The 17,401-nt window shown below is 39.2% G+C and overlaps 1 protein-coding gene across 1 annotated transcript in view; it reads left to right on the top strand.

Annotated features, from left to right (window-relative positions):
* Positions 1-17,401, top strand: part of ITGA8 (integrin subunit alpha 8) — a 287,198-nt gene that overhangs the window by 113,353 nt on the left and 156,444 nt on the right. The window contains exons 9-11 of the mRNA XM_075315623.1: positions 5,070-5,113; positions 6,477-6,533; positions 11,397-11,449. Of these exons, the coding sequence (XP_075171738.1) occupies positions 5,070-5,113; positions 6,477-6,533; positions 11,397-11,449 (154 nt within the window). The remainder of the gene's footprint in view (positions 1-5,069; positions 5,114-6,476; positions 6,534-11,396; positions 11,450-17,401) is intronic.

Below are 17,401 nucleotides of genomic sequence, written 5' to 3'. Positions count from 1 at the left end.
GCTATAGCCTGTGTTTTTCTGATCATAGCCTGTGTTTTTTCCTGGCCATAGCCTGTGTTTTTTTCTGGCCATAGCCTGTGTTTTTTTCTGGCCATAGCCTGTGTTTTTCTGGCCATAGCATGTGTTTTTCTGGCTATAGCCTGTGTTTTTCTGATCATAGCCTGCGTTTTTTCCTGGCCATTGCCTGTGTTTTTTTCTGGCCATAGCCTGTGTTTTTTTTTCTGGCCATAGCCTGTGTTTTTCTGGCCATAGCCTGTGTTTTTCTGATCATAGCCTGTTTTTTTTCTAGCCATAGCCTGTGTTTTTTCCTGGCCATAGTCTGTGTTTTTTCCTGGCCATTGTCTGTGTTTTTTTCTGGCCATAGCCTGTGTTTTTTTTCTGGCCATAGCCTGTGTTTTTCTGGCCATAGCCTGTGTTTTTCTGGCTATAGCCTGTGTTTTTCTGGCCATAGCCTGTGTTTTTCTGGCCATAGCCTGTGTTTTTCTGGCTATAGCCTGTTTTTCTGGCCATAGCCTGTGTTTTTCTGGCCATAGCCTGTGTTTTTCTGATCATAGCCTGTTTTTTTTCTAGCCATAGCCTGTGTTTTTTCCTGGCCATAGTCTGTGTTTTTTCCTGGCCATTGTCTGTGTTTTTTTCTGGCCATAGCCTGTGTTTTTTTTCTGGCCATAGCCTGTGTTTTTCTGGCCATAGCCTGTGTTTTTCTGGCCATAGCCTGTGTTTTTCTGGCCATAGCCTGTGTTTTTCTGATCATAGCCTGTTTTTTTTCTAGCCATAGCCTGTGTTTTTTCGTGGCCATAGTCTGTGTTTTTTCCTGGCCATTGTCTGTGTTTTTTCTGGCCATAGCCTGTGTTTTTTTTCTGGCCATAGCCTGTGTTTTTCTGGCCATAGCCTGTGTTTTTCTGGCTATAGCCTGTGTTTTTTTCCTGGCCATTGTCTGTGTTTTTTTATGGCCATAGCCTTTGTTTTTTCTTGCCACAGCTTGTGTTTTTTTCTGGCCATAGCCTGTGTTTTTTCCTGGCCATAGCCTGTGTTTTTTTCTGGCCATAGCATGTGTTTTTTTCTTGCCATGGCTTGTGTTTTTTTATGGCCATAGCCTGAGTTTTTCTGGCCATAGCCTGTGTTTTTTTATGGCCATAGCCTGTGTTTTTTTCTTGCCATGGCTTGTGTTTTTTTCTGGCCATAGCCTGAGTTTTTCTGGCCATAGCCTGAGTTTTTCTGGCCATAGCCTGTGTTTTTTTGGCCATAGCCTGTGTTTGTCATGCAGAAAAAAATCTCAGCAAAAAAGCTATGTGTGAACATACCCTAAGTATTGTAATTTGATGGCATATTCTTTGGATATATTTGTGATCGGTGGTGGTCTAACCACTTGAATGGGTCCATGCCACCAATCCCTACACTGTGAAGGAAACACATTAAAGAAGCTCAGTCCTGCAGCTCTTACATCTATAGCGCCTCACAGGTGTTTTAACCTACTCGTCGTCGGGCCGGGGATGCAGATCCTCTGTGATGTCATGGGGTGGCCTGGCCCAGTTCCGTTGCCCTGAGGCATACAGAAGGGAGAGGAAAGGCGGTGGATGGGAGGGAGGATGGAGGTAGTAGTGACAGTTAGGAAAGTCTATTAGATGGTCGTGACGTCACCTGTGGTACGCGGCCAAGGATGGGTGCCACCGCTGCAGGATCTCTCACCGAGGCAGATGTTGGGTGCAGCCGGGATGGTGTCGCTCCCCACAGACAGAGCAGGATTACCCCGAGGAGGATGACGGGGGTGGTACTAGTCCCCATTGGTGCTGAGGCGCTGGGCGACGGCGCTGGTAAAGGAGAGACAGAGGCTGCAGTTCCAGGTCTTCTTACTCACAGGTAGTTCAAGCACTGCCCCAAAGTAACGATCTCTGCCACAATGGGCTCCAGCTGATCCCAGATACGGGAAAGGTCAAGTCCGGTGTGTGTCAGCCTGTGAGCTCTTTCCTTTTTTTGATGCGCTAAGTATCGGACCCCCGTGGCGTGAAGCACTTGAGGGTCCCGGTGTCAGTAAAGTGTCCTGTTCTGTTTGCTGATTCCATGGTTCCGTTATGGGGCCAGTCCTCAACCCCGGATCCTATATGCTATTTGCTGCAGACTCGTTGGGACGGGTCCAGTGACTGTTCTAGCCATTTCCCGCGACCCTTGTAGAGTTGGTAGATAACGTAAAGTATATCTGCCCTAGGATTCTGTACCCCGACAACGCTGGTACTGTGGAAGCAGCCGCCTGCTTCTCCTCAGCGACCGTGTTGAATGCCTTGGCCCACAGAGCCGCTCACGGCACGTCCGCTCTGCTTGGCGTCTGAAGCTGTTCTCCTTGTTGTAGTTGTGTTGTGTGTCCTGAGCTGTTGCCCCCAGCCACTGCCACCGGCCGCTTCACTACTCTCATTAGGTCAACCTGCTCTTCCCACTGTGTTCTCCTGACTCTCCCTGGTGGTTGCTTCTCCCTGACCAGGTTCCAGTGGATCAGGGAGACCCTGGTGCGGTGGCATCCTGTAAACCCACCGCTGTAGTGACCCCCTACTGTGATCCGACCCTGGCCCGGTCTCCATTGGGCAACCCACTGACTGTATGTTTGTGTGAGTGGAAACCAGTATCGACCTTCCCCGAACCCAGGATATGTACTACACCCTAATGGGGGTGCAGAACCTTGTGGCACCTGAAGCCACAGGGGCGCCACACATCCATACTCAGGACCAGTGGGGGGTCCCCTTCCGATCCTAGAGAGATGGCATAATCTAGAGATGTGCCATCCGTTTATCATTTTAAAATATACGTTTTTGGACAAAATTTTACCCAAATTTCCAGACCACAAAAAAAGTTTCCACCATACGATATAGTGATTTTTTTTTTAAAAAAGTGAGTTTAGTTGTAAGTGAGATCTTTCATTTTTTTATTTGCAGGGTCTGCAGGCAAAGGCTCGTGAGTTTTGTGAGGCAGAACATGTAGGCCGGGCGGGGGCAGGAACTACTATAACAGGAACCAGCTGTACGAGGACCTGTCTGTATGCGGAGTCTTGCTAAGTAGATGAAAGGCTCCACTACTGCCACTTCCACCCTATAACAAGCTGTTTCTGATGGGAGATCACATTGATTGAGTGTGTTTTGGAAATAGACTTCCTTTATACCAGCCGTCCTCATGAGCTCTTTGCTTTCGGCTCGTTAGATCACAGAGTTATTCTGAACTACTTCATAAGGGCAGTGCCGTAAGGAAACTAGTAGGATGTATATCAAAACAGTAGTTATACCAGCGCATTGTAGGTCCTTGTGAGTTTCTTCCACGTCTTACATTTTCCAGGTGCTTTATGTTACGATAGCCATGTTCTCTTAGGCTGCTTTCACACATCCGGTTTTTGCCGTCAGGCACAATCCGGCGAAAAAACTGATGCGACGGATCCGGTGAAAAAACAGATCCGTTGCATCAGTTTTTTCCATGCGTTCCTTACGTTTTGTGACGGATCCGTTGTGATACTGAGCACGCGCACTTCAAAAAACCGCATCCGTCGTTGGATTCCATCATATGCCGGATTACGACGGATCCGGCGCCCATAGGCTTCCATTATACACCATGCTGGAAGGCGCCGGATCCAGTGAGGTCCGTTTTTTTGCCGGATGACGACGGATCCGGTGCCCACAGGCTTCCATTATACAACATCCCGGACGGCGCCAGATCCGGCGTGGTCCGGTTTTTTGCCGGAGATAAAAAACGTTGCAAGCTGCAAAGGACTTCCGACACACGGATAAAGAAGTTTCGCCGGACTGGCGGACGTCGCATGCAACTCAATTCCATCCGGCACAATCCGGTGCTAATACAAGTCAATGGGGAATAAAACGGATCCGACGCCGTATCCGTTTTATCCGCAATTCACCGGATTGTGTCTGACAGCAAAAACCGGATGTGTGAAAGCAGCCTTACCCCTTCTCTTTCCCCCTGAAAAGTCGAAAACCGTTATCGGTAAAAAGAAAAATCACAAAAACTCTAAGGTTAGTAGAAGTGGGTCCTAGTAGCTGCAAGAAAAACAAAACATTTCCGACTTATGGGTGTGTCACAGTTGACAGACAGTCATGTGGTTTCTGGCCATAGAAGATCACAGCATTTGGCTGTGCAGATTGCTCCCTGACTTTCCATTCTTCCTGCTGTCAGTATTCCTTGGTATAGGTAGCTTTCCTGTTAGATTTTCATCTCTCCTTCTTTTGGATCCAGTAGGTGCTCGCCTTCCACCCAGCTGCTGATCATCAGTATTCACTTAGTGATTTAATACCCCTTCCTTCCTTGGACTGGTGCTGGTGATATTTTCAGTTAATTAAAGCCCTGGTTGCAAGCAAGTAGCTTGTACTCCTGAGTGGTATCATACTTTTTCCCAATGCCCCTTGTGTTATCCTAGCCAGATTTTAAAATTCCATCAATTTTAAAATGATGGTTTATTACATATTCCTTTATTATCTTGTATCCAAGAATGATGCAGTTTCTCATTATAATTCCGCTTTTCTGTTCTTGAGACTTATGATTCCCGGCATCTGATGGTTTCCAGTAACACTGAGCAGATACAGAAGTGTATCTGTGTATATATACATTAACTATAGGCAGATTAGTGAGACACTGGATCCCAGCAGAACGTGACCGCAAACTGTGATTATAACAGAGCACTATTGCCAGTTAGTGGTGTAATGTATATTGGTAATTAGAATCAGAAACATTACCGTGCGGTTACCCATATAAAGAGTCCCATACAAAAAGTAATAAAATCTACATTATATTGCTTTTCCAGGTCCAGATATAGATCCACAACTTTACTGGAAATGTTGAGTCCTATAATATATTAAATAAATATATATATATATATATATATATATATATACATATATATATATACATATATATATATATAATTTATTTTATTTTTTTATTTTGTTTGTTTATTTTTTTTTTCTTTAATTTCTGTTATGTCAAACTCTTAATGTTTGTTTGCTTCTTTTTTTTGTTTTTTTTTTAAACTTCAGCCCTTTATACTATTTATTCATGTGCTCTTTCATTTACTTTTTTTTTTACAGAGTTAGTGGCTGGAATCCCAAGAGGCGAGCAGAACTTCGGATATGTATGTAATATTGTTTTTTTATGTAAACTTCATTATCTTTTTACTTGTTACCATTATTATCAGTTATTGAAGCTTTTTTTTTTAGGTTTTGTTATTTATATAAAGTTTATTAATTGTAGAATAAAAAGTTCTAAAACTTTATAGTATACAAGTGATTTAAAGGGAATCTGTCACCACTTTGACCTTTTTAAACTGATAATATGGCAGTACAGGTTATAGAATGCTGAAAAAATCCATACCTTTATGTCTCATATCAGATGCCTTGTTGTGGAAAAATCATCCTTTATCACTTTATGTAAATGAGCTCTTCCAGGCTATGGGGCGGATGCTGCCTGGAAGATAACTCCGCCTCCAGAGAGTGTTTTAAATAAAAGGGAGCATTTACCATTGTGAGACAAGTAATGTCTCACACTGGACTTCTTTCAAACACATTTATTGCAGCTCCCTGAGCTCTGCTTCATTCCATTATTTAGAATAATTTTTGGTGGCGGAGTTATCTTCCAGGCAGCATCCGCCCCATAACCTGGAAGAGCTCATTTACATAAAGTGATAACAGATTATATATCAACAACAAGGAATCTGATATGAGACATACAGGTATGGGATTTTTTTAGCAGTTTGTGACCTATATGACCATATTAACAATTTAACACTAGAACTACTGAGGTAGTCATTTTGACTACTTTGCACCATGTATTTCTATATAGGTGTCACGAGTCCAGTAGTTCTAGTGTTAAAAAGGTCAAAGTGGCGACAGAATCCCTTTATCGCCGTATGGTTCTCAAGCTGTCCTCTGTTTGCTGTCAGTGAATGGAAACATTCTTGTTCTTAATAATAAAATTCTCATTGAAACTGCCATACCAGTTTTATCCCAAAAAACAGGGGAGGCGCTCTTTCTGGAAAAATATCAAATCTTGTATTCTAATGTTATGCATCCTCTTTAAAGGGGTTGGTGGCTTAAAAACCAGCTATGTAAACAGCAGATTATCGGGCCAATATCTTAAAATGGTGACAAGTTGATATACTTTGGTCCTGTCAGCATTTATTCCAGTCTTGCTGAAGGGTGCGCTGCTGGAGTCAGATGCACAACATTTCTTAAGAGATGGTCTGGGAGAACGATTCTGCGGTACGCCTCTTTTATGGCATAAATTGTGATGGATTTTTCAGGAGCGCTCGCCCATGCCACCTCTCAACTCAGCCCCATCCCATAACAATGGCAGAAGTCATTCTTTTTTGCACAAGTGCGTGTGGTGCAAAATTTGGCAATATTTCAACCAATTTTACACTAGAAACTAGTGTTATCTACTTGATGAATGATTTTCATATATCCAGACTGATGGACCATCATTCTTTTTTTTTCCAGGTGACAATCATTGACTCTACAGACATGACGTACATTCACAATTTCACAGGTGATCAGGTAATTTTACACATCATGGGGTGATTGCCGAGCGTGTCATACATACACAGACAGACAATAGTTTTCATCTACTAGTTGAATAGTTGCATAATACTAGTATCAAATTGAAAAATTTGGGGTGCGGAGCCTGTTCAAATTTAAGGACCGGGTGAAAAGATTTTTTATTTTTTTATGGCTCTGTATAGAGAAGGGGAAGCGGCAAGTTTCAGAAGAAAGTAACATCCCGACGTGTCACAGATTCTATAGTACTGAGTCATTCCTGAACTTTTCCTCATGTTATCACCCCTTTACCAAAAAAAAATGACCATGTGTGTTTACAATTAGGAAAAGAGGATTTAATTTTGTACTAGAGGGCTAAAATGTCATATTTATCTATTCATAATGGCACCTCATGCATTCTCCTGCCATACACGAATCCTTCTTCCGTTCCCCTCAGTTTCAAAGTTATACACCCCCGGTAAGAAAAGTGCAAATTTTTCCCATCAACCAACTGGGCACATACCACCGAACTTCCTTGTGAGTGTTTCCTTTTTCTCTTCTGACGCTGACCAATCAAAACACGACCATGCCCACAGAGAAGTTCCGTGGTCTACGCCCAGATGGCTGAAAGGAAATTTTGTATGTATATCTCTGAGAGAAACCCAAAGAATGAGCCAGAGTATACGTTGGCATACTCATATATTTTATATATATATTTTTATATATATATATATATATATATATATATATATATATATATATATATATATATATATATATGTATATATATATATACACTACAGTTCAAAAGTTTAGGGTCACTTAAATATTTCCTTATTTTTGAAAGAAAAGCACAATTTTTTTTCAATGAAGCTAATAATAAATTAAACAGAAATCCCCTCTATACATTGTTAATGTGGTAAATGACTATTCTAGCTGCAAACGTCTGGTTTTGAATGCAATATCTATATAGGTGTATAGAGGTCCATTTCCAACAACCATCACTCCAGTGTTCTAATGGTACATTGTGTTTGATAACTGTGTTAGAAGGCTGGATGTTTAGAAATCCCTTGAAAACCCTTGAGCAGGTATGTTAGCATAGCTGAAAACAGTTTTGCTGATTTGAGAAGCTATAAAACTGACCTTCCTTTGAGCTAGTAGAGAATATGGAACATTACATTTGTTGGTTCCATTAAACTCTCAAAATGGCCAGAAAAAGAGAACTTTCATGTGAAACTCGACAGTCTATTCTTGTTCTTAAAAATGAAGGATATTCCATGTGAGAAATTGGCAAGAAACTGAAGATTTACTACTACTCCCTTCAGAGGAGAGCACAAACAGGCTGTAACCAGAGTAGAAAGAGAAGTGGGAGGCCGCGCTGCACAACTGAGCAACAAGACAAGTGCATTAGTGTCTCTAGTGTGAGAAATCGACGCCTCACAGGTCCTCAACTAGCAGCTTCATTAAATAGTACCCGCAAAACGCCAGTGTCACCCTCTACAGTGAAGAGGCGACTCCGGGATGCTGGCCTTCAGGGCAGAGTGGCAAAGAAAAAGCCATATCTGAGATTTACTAATAAAAGGAAAAGATTAATATGGGCAAAAGAACACAGACATTGGACAGAGGAAGATTGGAAAAACGTGTTATGGACAGACAAATCGAAGTCTGAGGTGTTTTTGAATAAGGAAAGCTGTCACTTCATTTTGCAACGCCATGCCATACCCTGTGGACAGTCTTGATTGGAGCCTATTTCATCCTACAACAGGACAATGACCCAAAGCACCCCTCCAAATTATGCATGAACTATTTAGGGAAGAAGCAGCTGGTATTCTATCTGTAATGGAGTGGCCAGCCCAGTCACCAGATCTCAACCCTATAGAGCTGTTGTGGGAGCAGCTTGACCGTATGGTGCAAAAAGTGCCCATCAAGACAATCCAACTTGTGGTAGGGGGAAGCATGGGGCGAAATATCTCCAAATTACCTCTGCAAATTAACAGCTAGAATGCCAAAGGTCTGCAAAGCTGGAATTGCTGCAAAGGAGCGTTCTGTGCCGAAAGCAAAGTATGAAGGAGGAAATTATTATTTCAAGTAAAAATCATTATTTCTAACCTTGTCAATGTCTGGACGATATTTTCTGTTCATTATGCAACTCATTTGATAAATAAAAGTATGATTTTTCATGGAAAAGACAAAATTGTCTGTGTGACCCCAAATTTTTGAACTGCAGTGTATATATATATATATATATATATATATATATATATAGATATATATATATATCTATATATATATATATATATATATCTAGATACATATATATATCTATATATATATATATATATATATTATACAAACACTAATATATATATATATATTTAAAATATTTTTTATTTATATATATATATGTATATATATATATTTATATATAGTATATATAATATATATGTATATATATAAAAATATATATTATATACTATATATAAATATATATATATATATATATATATATATAAATAAAAAACTATTTTTTATATATATATATATATATATGTGTGTATATATATATGTATGCGTATGTATGTATATACAGTCAGGGCCAGAAATATTTGGACAGTGACACAAGTTTTGTTATTTTAGCTGTTTACAAAAACATGTTCAGAAATACAATTATATATATAATATGGGCTGAAAGTGCACACTCCCAGCTGCAATATGAGACTTTTCACATCCAAATCGGAGAAAGGGTTTAGGAATCATAGCTCTGTAATGCATAGCCTCCTCTTTTTCAAGGGGCCAAAAGTAATTGGACAAGGGACTCTAAGGGCTGCAATTAAGTCTGAAGGCGTCTCCCTCGTTAACCTGTAATCAATGAAGTAGTTAAAAGGTCTGGGGTTGATTACAGGTGTGTGGTTTTGCATTTGGAAGCTGTTGCTGTGACCAGACAACATGCAGTCTAAGGAACTCTCAATTGAGGTGAAGCAGAACATCCTGAGGCTGAAAAAAAAGAAAAAATCCATCAGAGAGATAGCAGACATGCTTGGAGTAGCAAAATCAACAGTCGGGTACATTCTGAGAAAAAAGGAATTGACTGGTGAGCTTGGGAACTCAAAAAGGCCTGGGCGTCCACGGATGACAACAGTGGTGGATGATCGCCGCATACTTTCTTTGGTGGGTTCTTCACAACATCAACTGAAGTCCAGAACACTCTCAGTGAAGTAGGTATATCTGTCTCTAAGTCAACAGTAAAGAGAAGACTCCATGAAAGTAAATACAAAGAGTTCACATCTAGATGCAAACCATTCATCAATTCCAAAAATAGACAGGCCAGAGTTAAATTTGCTGAAAAACACCTCATGAAGCCAGCTCAGTTCTGGAAAAGTATTCTATGGACAGATGAGACAAAGATCAACCTGTACCAGAATGATGGGAAGAAAAAAGTTTGGAGAAGAAAGGGAACGGCACATGATCCAAGGCACACCACATCCTCTGTAAAACATGGTGGAGGCAACGTGATGGCATGGGCATGCATGGCTTTCAATGGCACTGGGTCACTTGTGTTTATTGATGACATAACAGCAGACAAGAGTAGCCGGATGAATTCTGAAGTGTACTGGGATATACTTTCAGCCCAGATTCAGCCAAATGCCGCAAAGTTGATCGGACGGCGCTTCATAGAACAGATGGACAATGACCCCAAGCATACAGCCAAAGCTACCCAGGAGTTCATGAGTGCTAAAAAGTGGAACATTCTGCAATGGCCAAGTCAATCACCAGATCTTAACCCAATTGAGCATGCATTTCACTTGCTCAAATCCAGACTTAAGACGGAAAGACCCACAAACAAGCAAGACCTGAAGGCTGCGGCTGTAAAGGCCTGGCAAAGCATTAAGAAGGAGGAAACCCAGCGTTTGGTGATGTCCATGGGTTCCAGACTTAAGGCAGTGATTGCCTCCAAAGGATTTGCAACAAAATATTGAAAATAAAAATATTTTATTTGGGTTTGGTTTATTTGTCCAATTACTTTTGACCTCCTAAAATGTGGAGTGTTTGTAAAGAAATGTGTACAATTCCTACAATTTCTATCAGATATTTTTGTTCAAACCTTCAAATTAAACGTTACAATCTGCACTTGAATTCTGTTGTAGAGGTTTCATTTCAAATCCAATGTGGTGGCATGCAGAGCCCAACTCGCGAAAATTGTGTCACTGTCCAAATATTTCTGGACCTAACTGTGTATATATATATATATATATATATATATATATATATATATATATATATATATATTAGTGCCAATTTTTTTCTTCTCTTCATATAGTATAGAAAATCACTTATCCAATACTGTCTTTCATTGTACAGCAGACAAGCGCTTCCTGGTTTATCAGACACTTGTTTGGATTGGAAAATGGTGGGTGGGTTTAAAAAAGACCTTAAAGAAAACACACGGCTGCCTGCTGTGTGTAACACAATCTGTGTCTCCATAACTTACAAAGGTAAAACACAAAAACAGCCAGTGCAATCACATAACCCAAATAAGTAAAGGAAAAAAAGAGGTGAATATCCCTTTAAGATGGATTCAGATCTGGGTTCTGTAGAATGCATTGACCACAATTAATGTATCAGTGATTCCTTATGTCAATATAGATGCAGGAACATCTGCCCATCCATCCTCCCATCCATGGGGTTGACCTGCCCTTGTTTACTGTAAGTCTCTGAAATTGGCCTTTGAGGGTTCAGGTTCAACTCCCTGTTTAAATAATTCAGCGAGATATTGAAGATTTGCAGATTCTTGTCCCATTAAGACGTTGTTTGATGTCAGAATGCCCATACATTTGCAGATATACAAGGAGGGTGCAGCCATTGTTAAATCCTCTCTCTTTCCAGATGGCTTCGTACTTCGGATATACAGTCGCTGTGTCAGATGTAAACAATGACGGGTATGTTAACACTATCCTCCAATGTTTGGGCCACTCTTAATTACCACCATGAAGAACTGTGTTTTTACTCGATTTTGCCACTTCACTGCCTTTTTGGTTTTAAGACGGCGCACGGAAGGAGGGGCGGTGGTGGAATCAATGTCTGACATGTATTTGGGGGTTACTTTAAAAGTAAATACACGGCTTAATGCTTATGGTTTCATGCTTTGACCTGTATTCTGCTAAATGTCACACAATTGTAAAGGAGAAGAGTCATCATAGGAAGTCGAGTAGGGAAAGATGGCGGAATAGAGTAGAAGTTGTTGGGTTGTTGTTTTTTTTAGATAAATTAAAAAAAAATTATTATTTATTTATTTTTTTAAAGCAACCTAAATGGTGAAGATGATAATATGTCTGCAGTGCAGTTAATAAAGACATTAATTGTCCACACACTAAAGGGGGGGTTAGAAATTGCTCTAAGTTCGAAAATAGTTCGAAGTTGCACATTGACCCACCAACATCAGTGCCCCCTGATAGTGCCGTGCTCTCTCACAGTTTCAGCTACAATACCCACCTTGATAACACCAACTACATTATTGCCTTACTATGTCCTTCCTATAGTATCCGCGTACCTTACAGTACCTCTCTGAGCAGTCAGCCATGTAGCCCTGACATTGTTTTGTACAATAAACCCATAAAGTTGTCATTTTAGGATGTTGTTAAGGAAAAGGCTTTTTGGTTTGATCCTTTAAAACTAAAAATGCAGATCATTTTATCTAATCATGGACAAACCCTTTAAATAAATTCTTAATAGGCTATAAAAGGGTTAAAGAGCATCAGTCATTTGCCATAAAGTCTTTTTATTTTTATCTAGGGTAAATCCCGCTGTTCTCCTGAATCCGGCGATGTTTTTCTTTTATTCCTGCACCTTTCAGTTCCTGAGATATGGCCCTCTTTCCTCCCATATAAATGCCATTTTGTTAACAAAGTGGGTGTGGTGATCAAAGACGTCCAGAGAGAAGAGTTAAGGACCACGCCCAGTTAGAACAAGACTAAATGTATAGACAAGAAAGAAAGGATCATATCTCTGGAATGGAGAGGCGCAGAAACACAAGAAAAACAACGCCGGATTCATGGGAACAACAGGCATAATGCCATGTAATAAAAATACAGATTTCTGCCAAGTGACATGTCCCCTTTAAGTATGAAATTTAATGACCTATATATTTTTTCTTATTCAGTATACAATATTTTCTTTTTTTGCCATGGAAACTTTTATTTTATAGGCGAAAATAAGAGAATCGGAACCCTTAGTGTTGCATAGAGTGAATGACTGTGTGTTCTAATATATCGTGCTCTCTTACAGTTTCAGCTACAATAACCATCTTGATAACACCAACCACATTACTGCGTTACCGTGTCCTTCCTATAGTATCAGCCTTCCTTACAGTAGCCCTAACATTGTTTTGTCCAATAAACCCATAAAGTTGTCATATTAGGATGTTGGCAAGGAAAAAGCTTTTTGGTGTGATCCTTTAAAACTATCAAAAAATTCAGATGATTTGATCTAATCATGGAAAATCCCTTTAAATAAATTTTTAATAGGCTATAAAAGTATTAAAGAGCACCAGTCACTTGCCATAAAGTGTTTTTATTTTTACCTAGGGTAAATTCTGCTGTTCTTCTGAATCCAACATTGTTTTTCTTTTATTCCTGCGCCTTTCAGTTCCTGAGATATGGCCTTGTCTTCCCCTCTTATAAATGACACTTTGTTAGCAAAGTGGGTGTGGTCCTCATAAAGACGCCCACAGAGTTGAGGACAACGCCCACTTGGAGAACAAGACTAGATTTATATACAAGGAAGAAATGATCATATCTCTGGAATGGAGCGGAGCAGGAACAAAAGAAAAACAACGCCGGATTCAGGGGAACAACGGGAATAATGCCATATAATAAAACATACAGATTTGTGCCAAGTGACATGTCCCCTTTAAGTATGAAATTTAATGGCATGTATAGTTTTTCTTATTCGGTATACAGTATTCTCCTTCTTGTCATGGAAACTTTTATAGGCTAAAACAAAGAGGAAAAAAAGAGAATTGGGCCCCATAAGATTGCATAGAATGAATGACTGTGTGTGTACATATATATCATGTATACATGTGCAGGTGTTTATCATATTTTATTGCTGCATACAATGGCCCATAATCAGTCATCAATCATAATTATATACTGTCCTACAGATTATAAACATTTACACAATGCATATGTTCCTGTCATATAATGTACACATCTGTGCTCATAATTGATATTTTTAGGAGCCTCAGATTCCATGCACGTTATGACCGACTCGCGAAGTCGTAGAGGTTAATGTTCTGTATATTTACGTGCATTGCTTTCTATGCATCATTTAGATGGGAAAGAATAGTGTACAGTAAGATAACTGCGCATGGATTTGTCCTTGTTGTATTGCGGCCCTCACTAATGCAGCTTGGGATCGATATAGGATGCTTAACTAATACGTATGAGTCACTTATTTTGACTTACTAGGTTTACAGGATAATAGATAAGCAGGTACGTACTATGGAGGCCCCTAGGGAGTGGTGACCCATTGGTCCTGTCCCCATTTTAATGGGAGCTGAGAAGGAAGTGATCTCTACCGGAAAGGATGTAAAATTTGGCATAGGGTCACCAGGAGCTTTAGTCCCTGGTGGTTAAGAACTTGTTAGTGTCAATTGATGTTTGAAAGGGGCTAAAATTTTACTTTACTTGGTCATGAGGCTCCACTCACTGTATACACCACTGGATGATGGTAATGCATTTTTCGATACGCCTTAAAGTGGTTATCCAGGACTGAGATACTGATGACCTATTATTAGAATAGGGTGTTGGACACCAAACAATCATTTGTTATAACATCTTGCGACTGCCCGATTTGAATAGTTTACAGAGCTGGAACAGCAAAGCTCCGCATCCTGTGTAATGGCTGTTACAGCATTTGAATATCTGAGATCCAAAACCCACAAATTGCCACTATACAGTGTGTCCACCCATATCCTGCCCACCCCCATTTACTTGAGAACGGCGGCAGCTATAGGCATAGAAGTGGTGTCTAGGTATAGTAAAGTAGCCATGCGCTACACAATGAAACCACCTATAGCGTCACCTGGTGGAAAACAACGGAGTTAGCAATTTTATCTCGAAAACGGAACGAGATAGAGAATAAAAGTAAATTACAAAGTTGTAGGGCATCATCAATTCAATATGAATTGACACCTTGCATACAGAAATGCTATGATTAGAACGTGTAAAACTTACAAGGCTGTGGACATGAAGCGATACCTCATGGAAACCTTCCTACAAGTCATTGGGTATGGTGGCTGTGTGGAGTGGCCTCCACCCTCACCTGACCTGACCCCATTGGACTTCTTTCTGTGAGGTCTCATCAAACAGCAGGTGTATGCGACACCTCCACCAACATTGCAGGACCTACGACGACGTATCACAGATGCTTGTGCAAACGTGTCACCTACCATATTGCACAACGTGCAGCGAGATACAGTATGCTGTGCAGAGGCCAGATGAGCATTGCAGCTGACGGGGGCCACTTTGAGCATCAAAGTTAAATGAGCGTCATATGCGTGACCAGCATTCAATGTTTTGGGGGGGTCATGGGATTCATATCATAGCATTTCTGTATGCAAGGTGTCGATTTGTATTGAATTGATGATGCCCTACAACTTTTTAATTCACCTTTTTTGTCTATCTTGTTCCGTTTTCGAGATAAAAATGCTAACTCCATTGTTTTCCACCAGGTGGCGCTATAGGTGGTTGCATTTCGCAGCGCATGGCTACTTTACTATACCTAGACACCACTTCTATGCCTATAGCTGCCGCCGTTCTCAAGTTAATGGTGGTGGACAGGATATGGGTGGACACACTGTATAACATATGGCACTGTGCTCTTGTGGCTCTATATGCTATTTAAATCCGACTACTGCTCAGACCCTTTTTCAATCTAATATTGGTGATGTATCCTATAGATAGATCATCCTTGGACAACACCTTTTACATACTCCTCAAACTAAACCAAGTGATAAATGGATTAATCAAATTTTCTGCTCTATAGGCATCCCTGATTTAAAGGGGAACCCTCACAGCTTTTACACATCTATTTCTAGTAAAAATGTATATTTCCTGTTAAATACCAATTCTGGAACATTTATTTTTATAACGCTGAATTGTGCAGTTTCTGTGTTATTCCTCCTAGAAATGTATTAATGATATAATAAGTTATTACTTTTTTTTGGGGTGTCTCTGCACATTTTAATATTATCCAATCAGTGCTGATGCAAAGACACACCTTTTTTTTACAAGAACAATGGTAACAAGCAGTTTTCTGTTTAATTATAAATTAGCAGGACGGAAAACCAATTAAAACTTTCTACCAAGGATAACAGAGCGCAACACTATAAGGAAGGATAACACAGAATGCAATTTTATTGGGAAGGATAACAGAGTGCAAAATTATCAGGAAGGATATCAGAGCGCAAAAACATTATACAATATTATTAGGAAGGATAACAGAGCGCAATAATATTAGGAAGGATAACATAGAATGCAATTTTATTAGGAAGGATAACAAAGTGCAAAATTATCAAGAAGGATATCAGAGCGCAAAAACATTATACAAGTGCAATACTATTAGGAAGGGTAAGAGAGTGCAATATTATTAGGAAGGATCACCCAGAATGCAATTTTATTAGGAAGGATAACAGAGTGCAAAGTTATCAAGAAGGATATCAGAGCGCAAAAACATTATACAATATTATTAGGAAGGATAACACAGAAATCAATTTTATTAGGACGGATAACAGAGTGCAATATTATTAGGAAGGATAACAGAGTGCAATATTATTAGGAAGGATAACAAAGTTCAATATTATTAGGAAGGATAACAGAGCGCAATATTATTAGGAAGGATAACAAAATGCAATATTATTAGAAAGGATAACAAAGTGCAATATTATTAGAAAGGATAACAAAGTGCAATATTATTAGGAAGGATAACAAAGTGCAATATTATTAGGAAGGATAACAGAGCGCAATATTATTAGAAAGGATAACAAAGTGCAATATTATTAGGAAAGATAACAAAGTGCAATATTATTAGGAAGGATAACAGAGCACAACATTATTAGGAAGGATAACAAAGTACAATATTATTAGAAAGGATAACAAAGTGCAATATTATTAGAAAGGATAACAAAGTGCAATATTATTAGGAAAGATAACAAAGTGCAATATTATTAGGAAAGATAACAAAGTGCAATATTATTAGGAAGGATAACAAAGTGCAATATTATTAGAAAGGATAACAAAGTGCAATATTATTAGGAAGGATAACAGAGCGCAATTTTATAAGAAAGGATAACAAAGTGCAATATTATTAGGAAGGATAACAGAAAGCAATATTATTAGGAAGGATAACAGAGTGCAATATTATTAGGAAGGATAACAAAGTGCAATATTATTAGAAGGGATAACAAAGTGCAATATTATTAGAAGGGATAACAAAATGCAATATTATTAGGAAGGATAACAGAGCGCAATTTTATAAGAAAGGATAACAAAGTGCAATATTATTAGGAAGGATAACAGAAAGCAATATTATTAGGAAGGATAACAGAGTGCAATATTATTAGGAAGGATAACAAAGTGCAATATTATTAGGAAGGATAACAGAGCGCAATTTTATAAGAAAGGATAACAAAGTGCAATATTATTAGGAAGGATAACAAAGTGCAATATTATTAGAAAGGATAACAAAGTGCAATATTATTATGAAGGATAACAGAGCGCAATTTTATAAGAAAGGATAACAAAGTGCAATATTATTAGGAAGGATAACAGAAAGCAATATTATTAGGAAGGATAACAGAGTGCAATATTATTAGGAAGGATAACAAAGTG

The sequence above is a fragment of the Anomaloglossus baeobatrachus genome, chromosome 6 (genome assembly GCF_048569485.1).
Source record: "Anomaloglossus baeobatrachus isolate aAnoBae1 chromosome 6, aAnoBae1.hap1, whole genome shotgun sequence".
NCBI lineage: Eukaryota > Metazoa > Chordata > Amphibia > Anura > Aromobatidae > Anomaloglossus > Anomaloglossus baeobatrachus.
The sequence above is the reverse complement of the archived record's forward strand: the minus strand, read 5'-3'. Positions and strand labels throughout refer to the sequence as shown.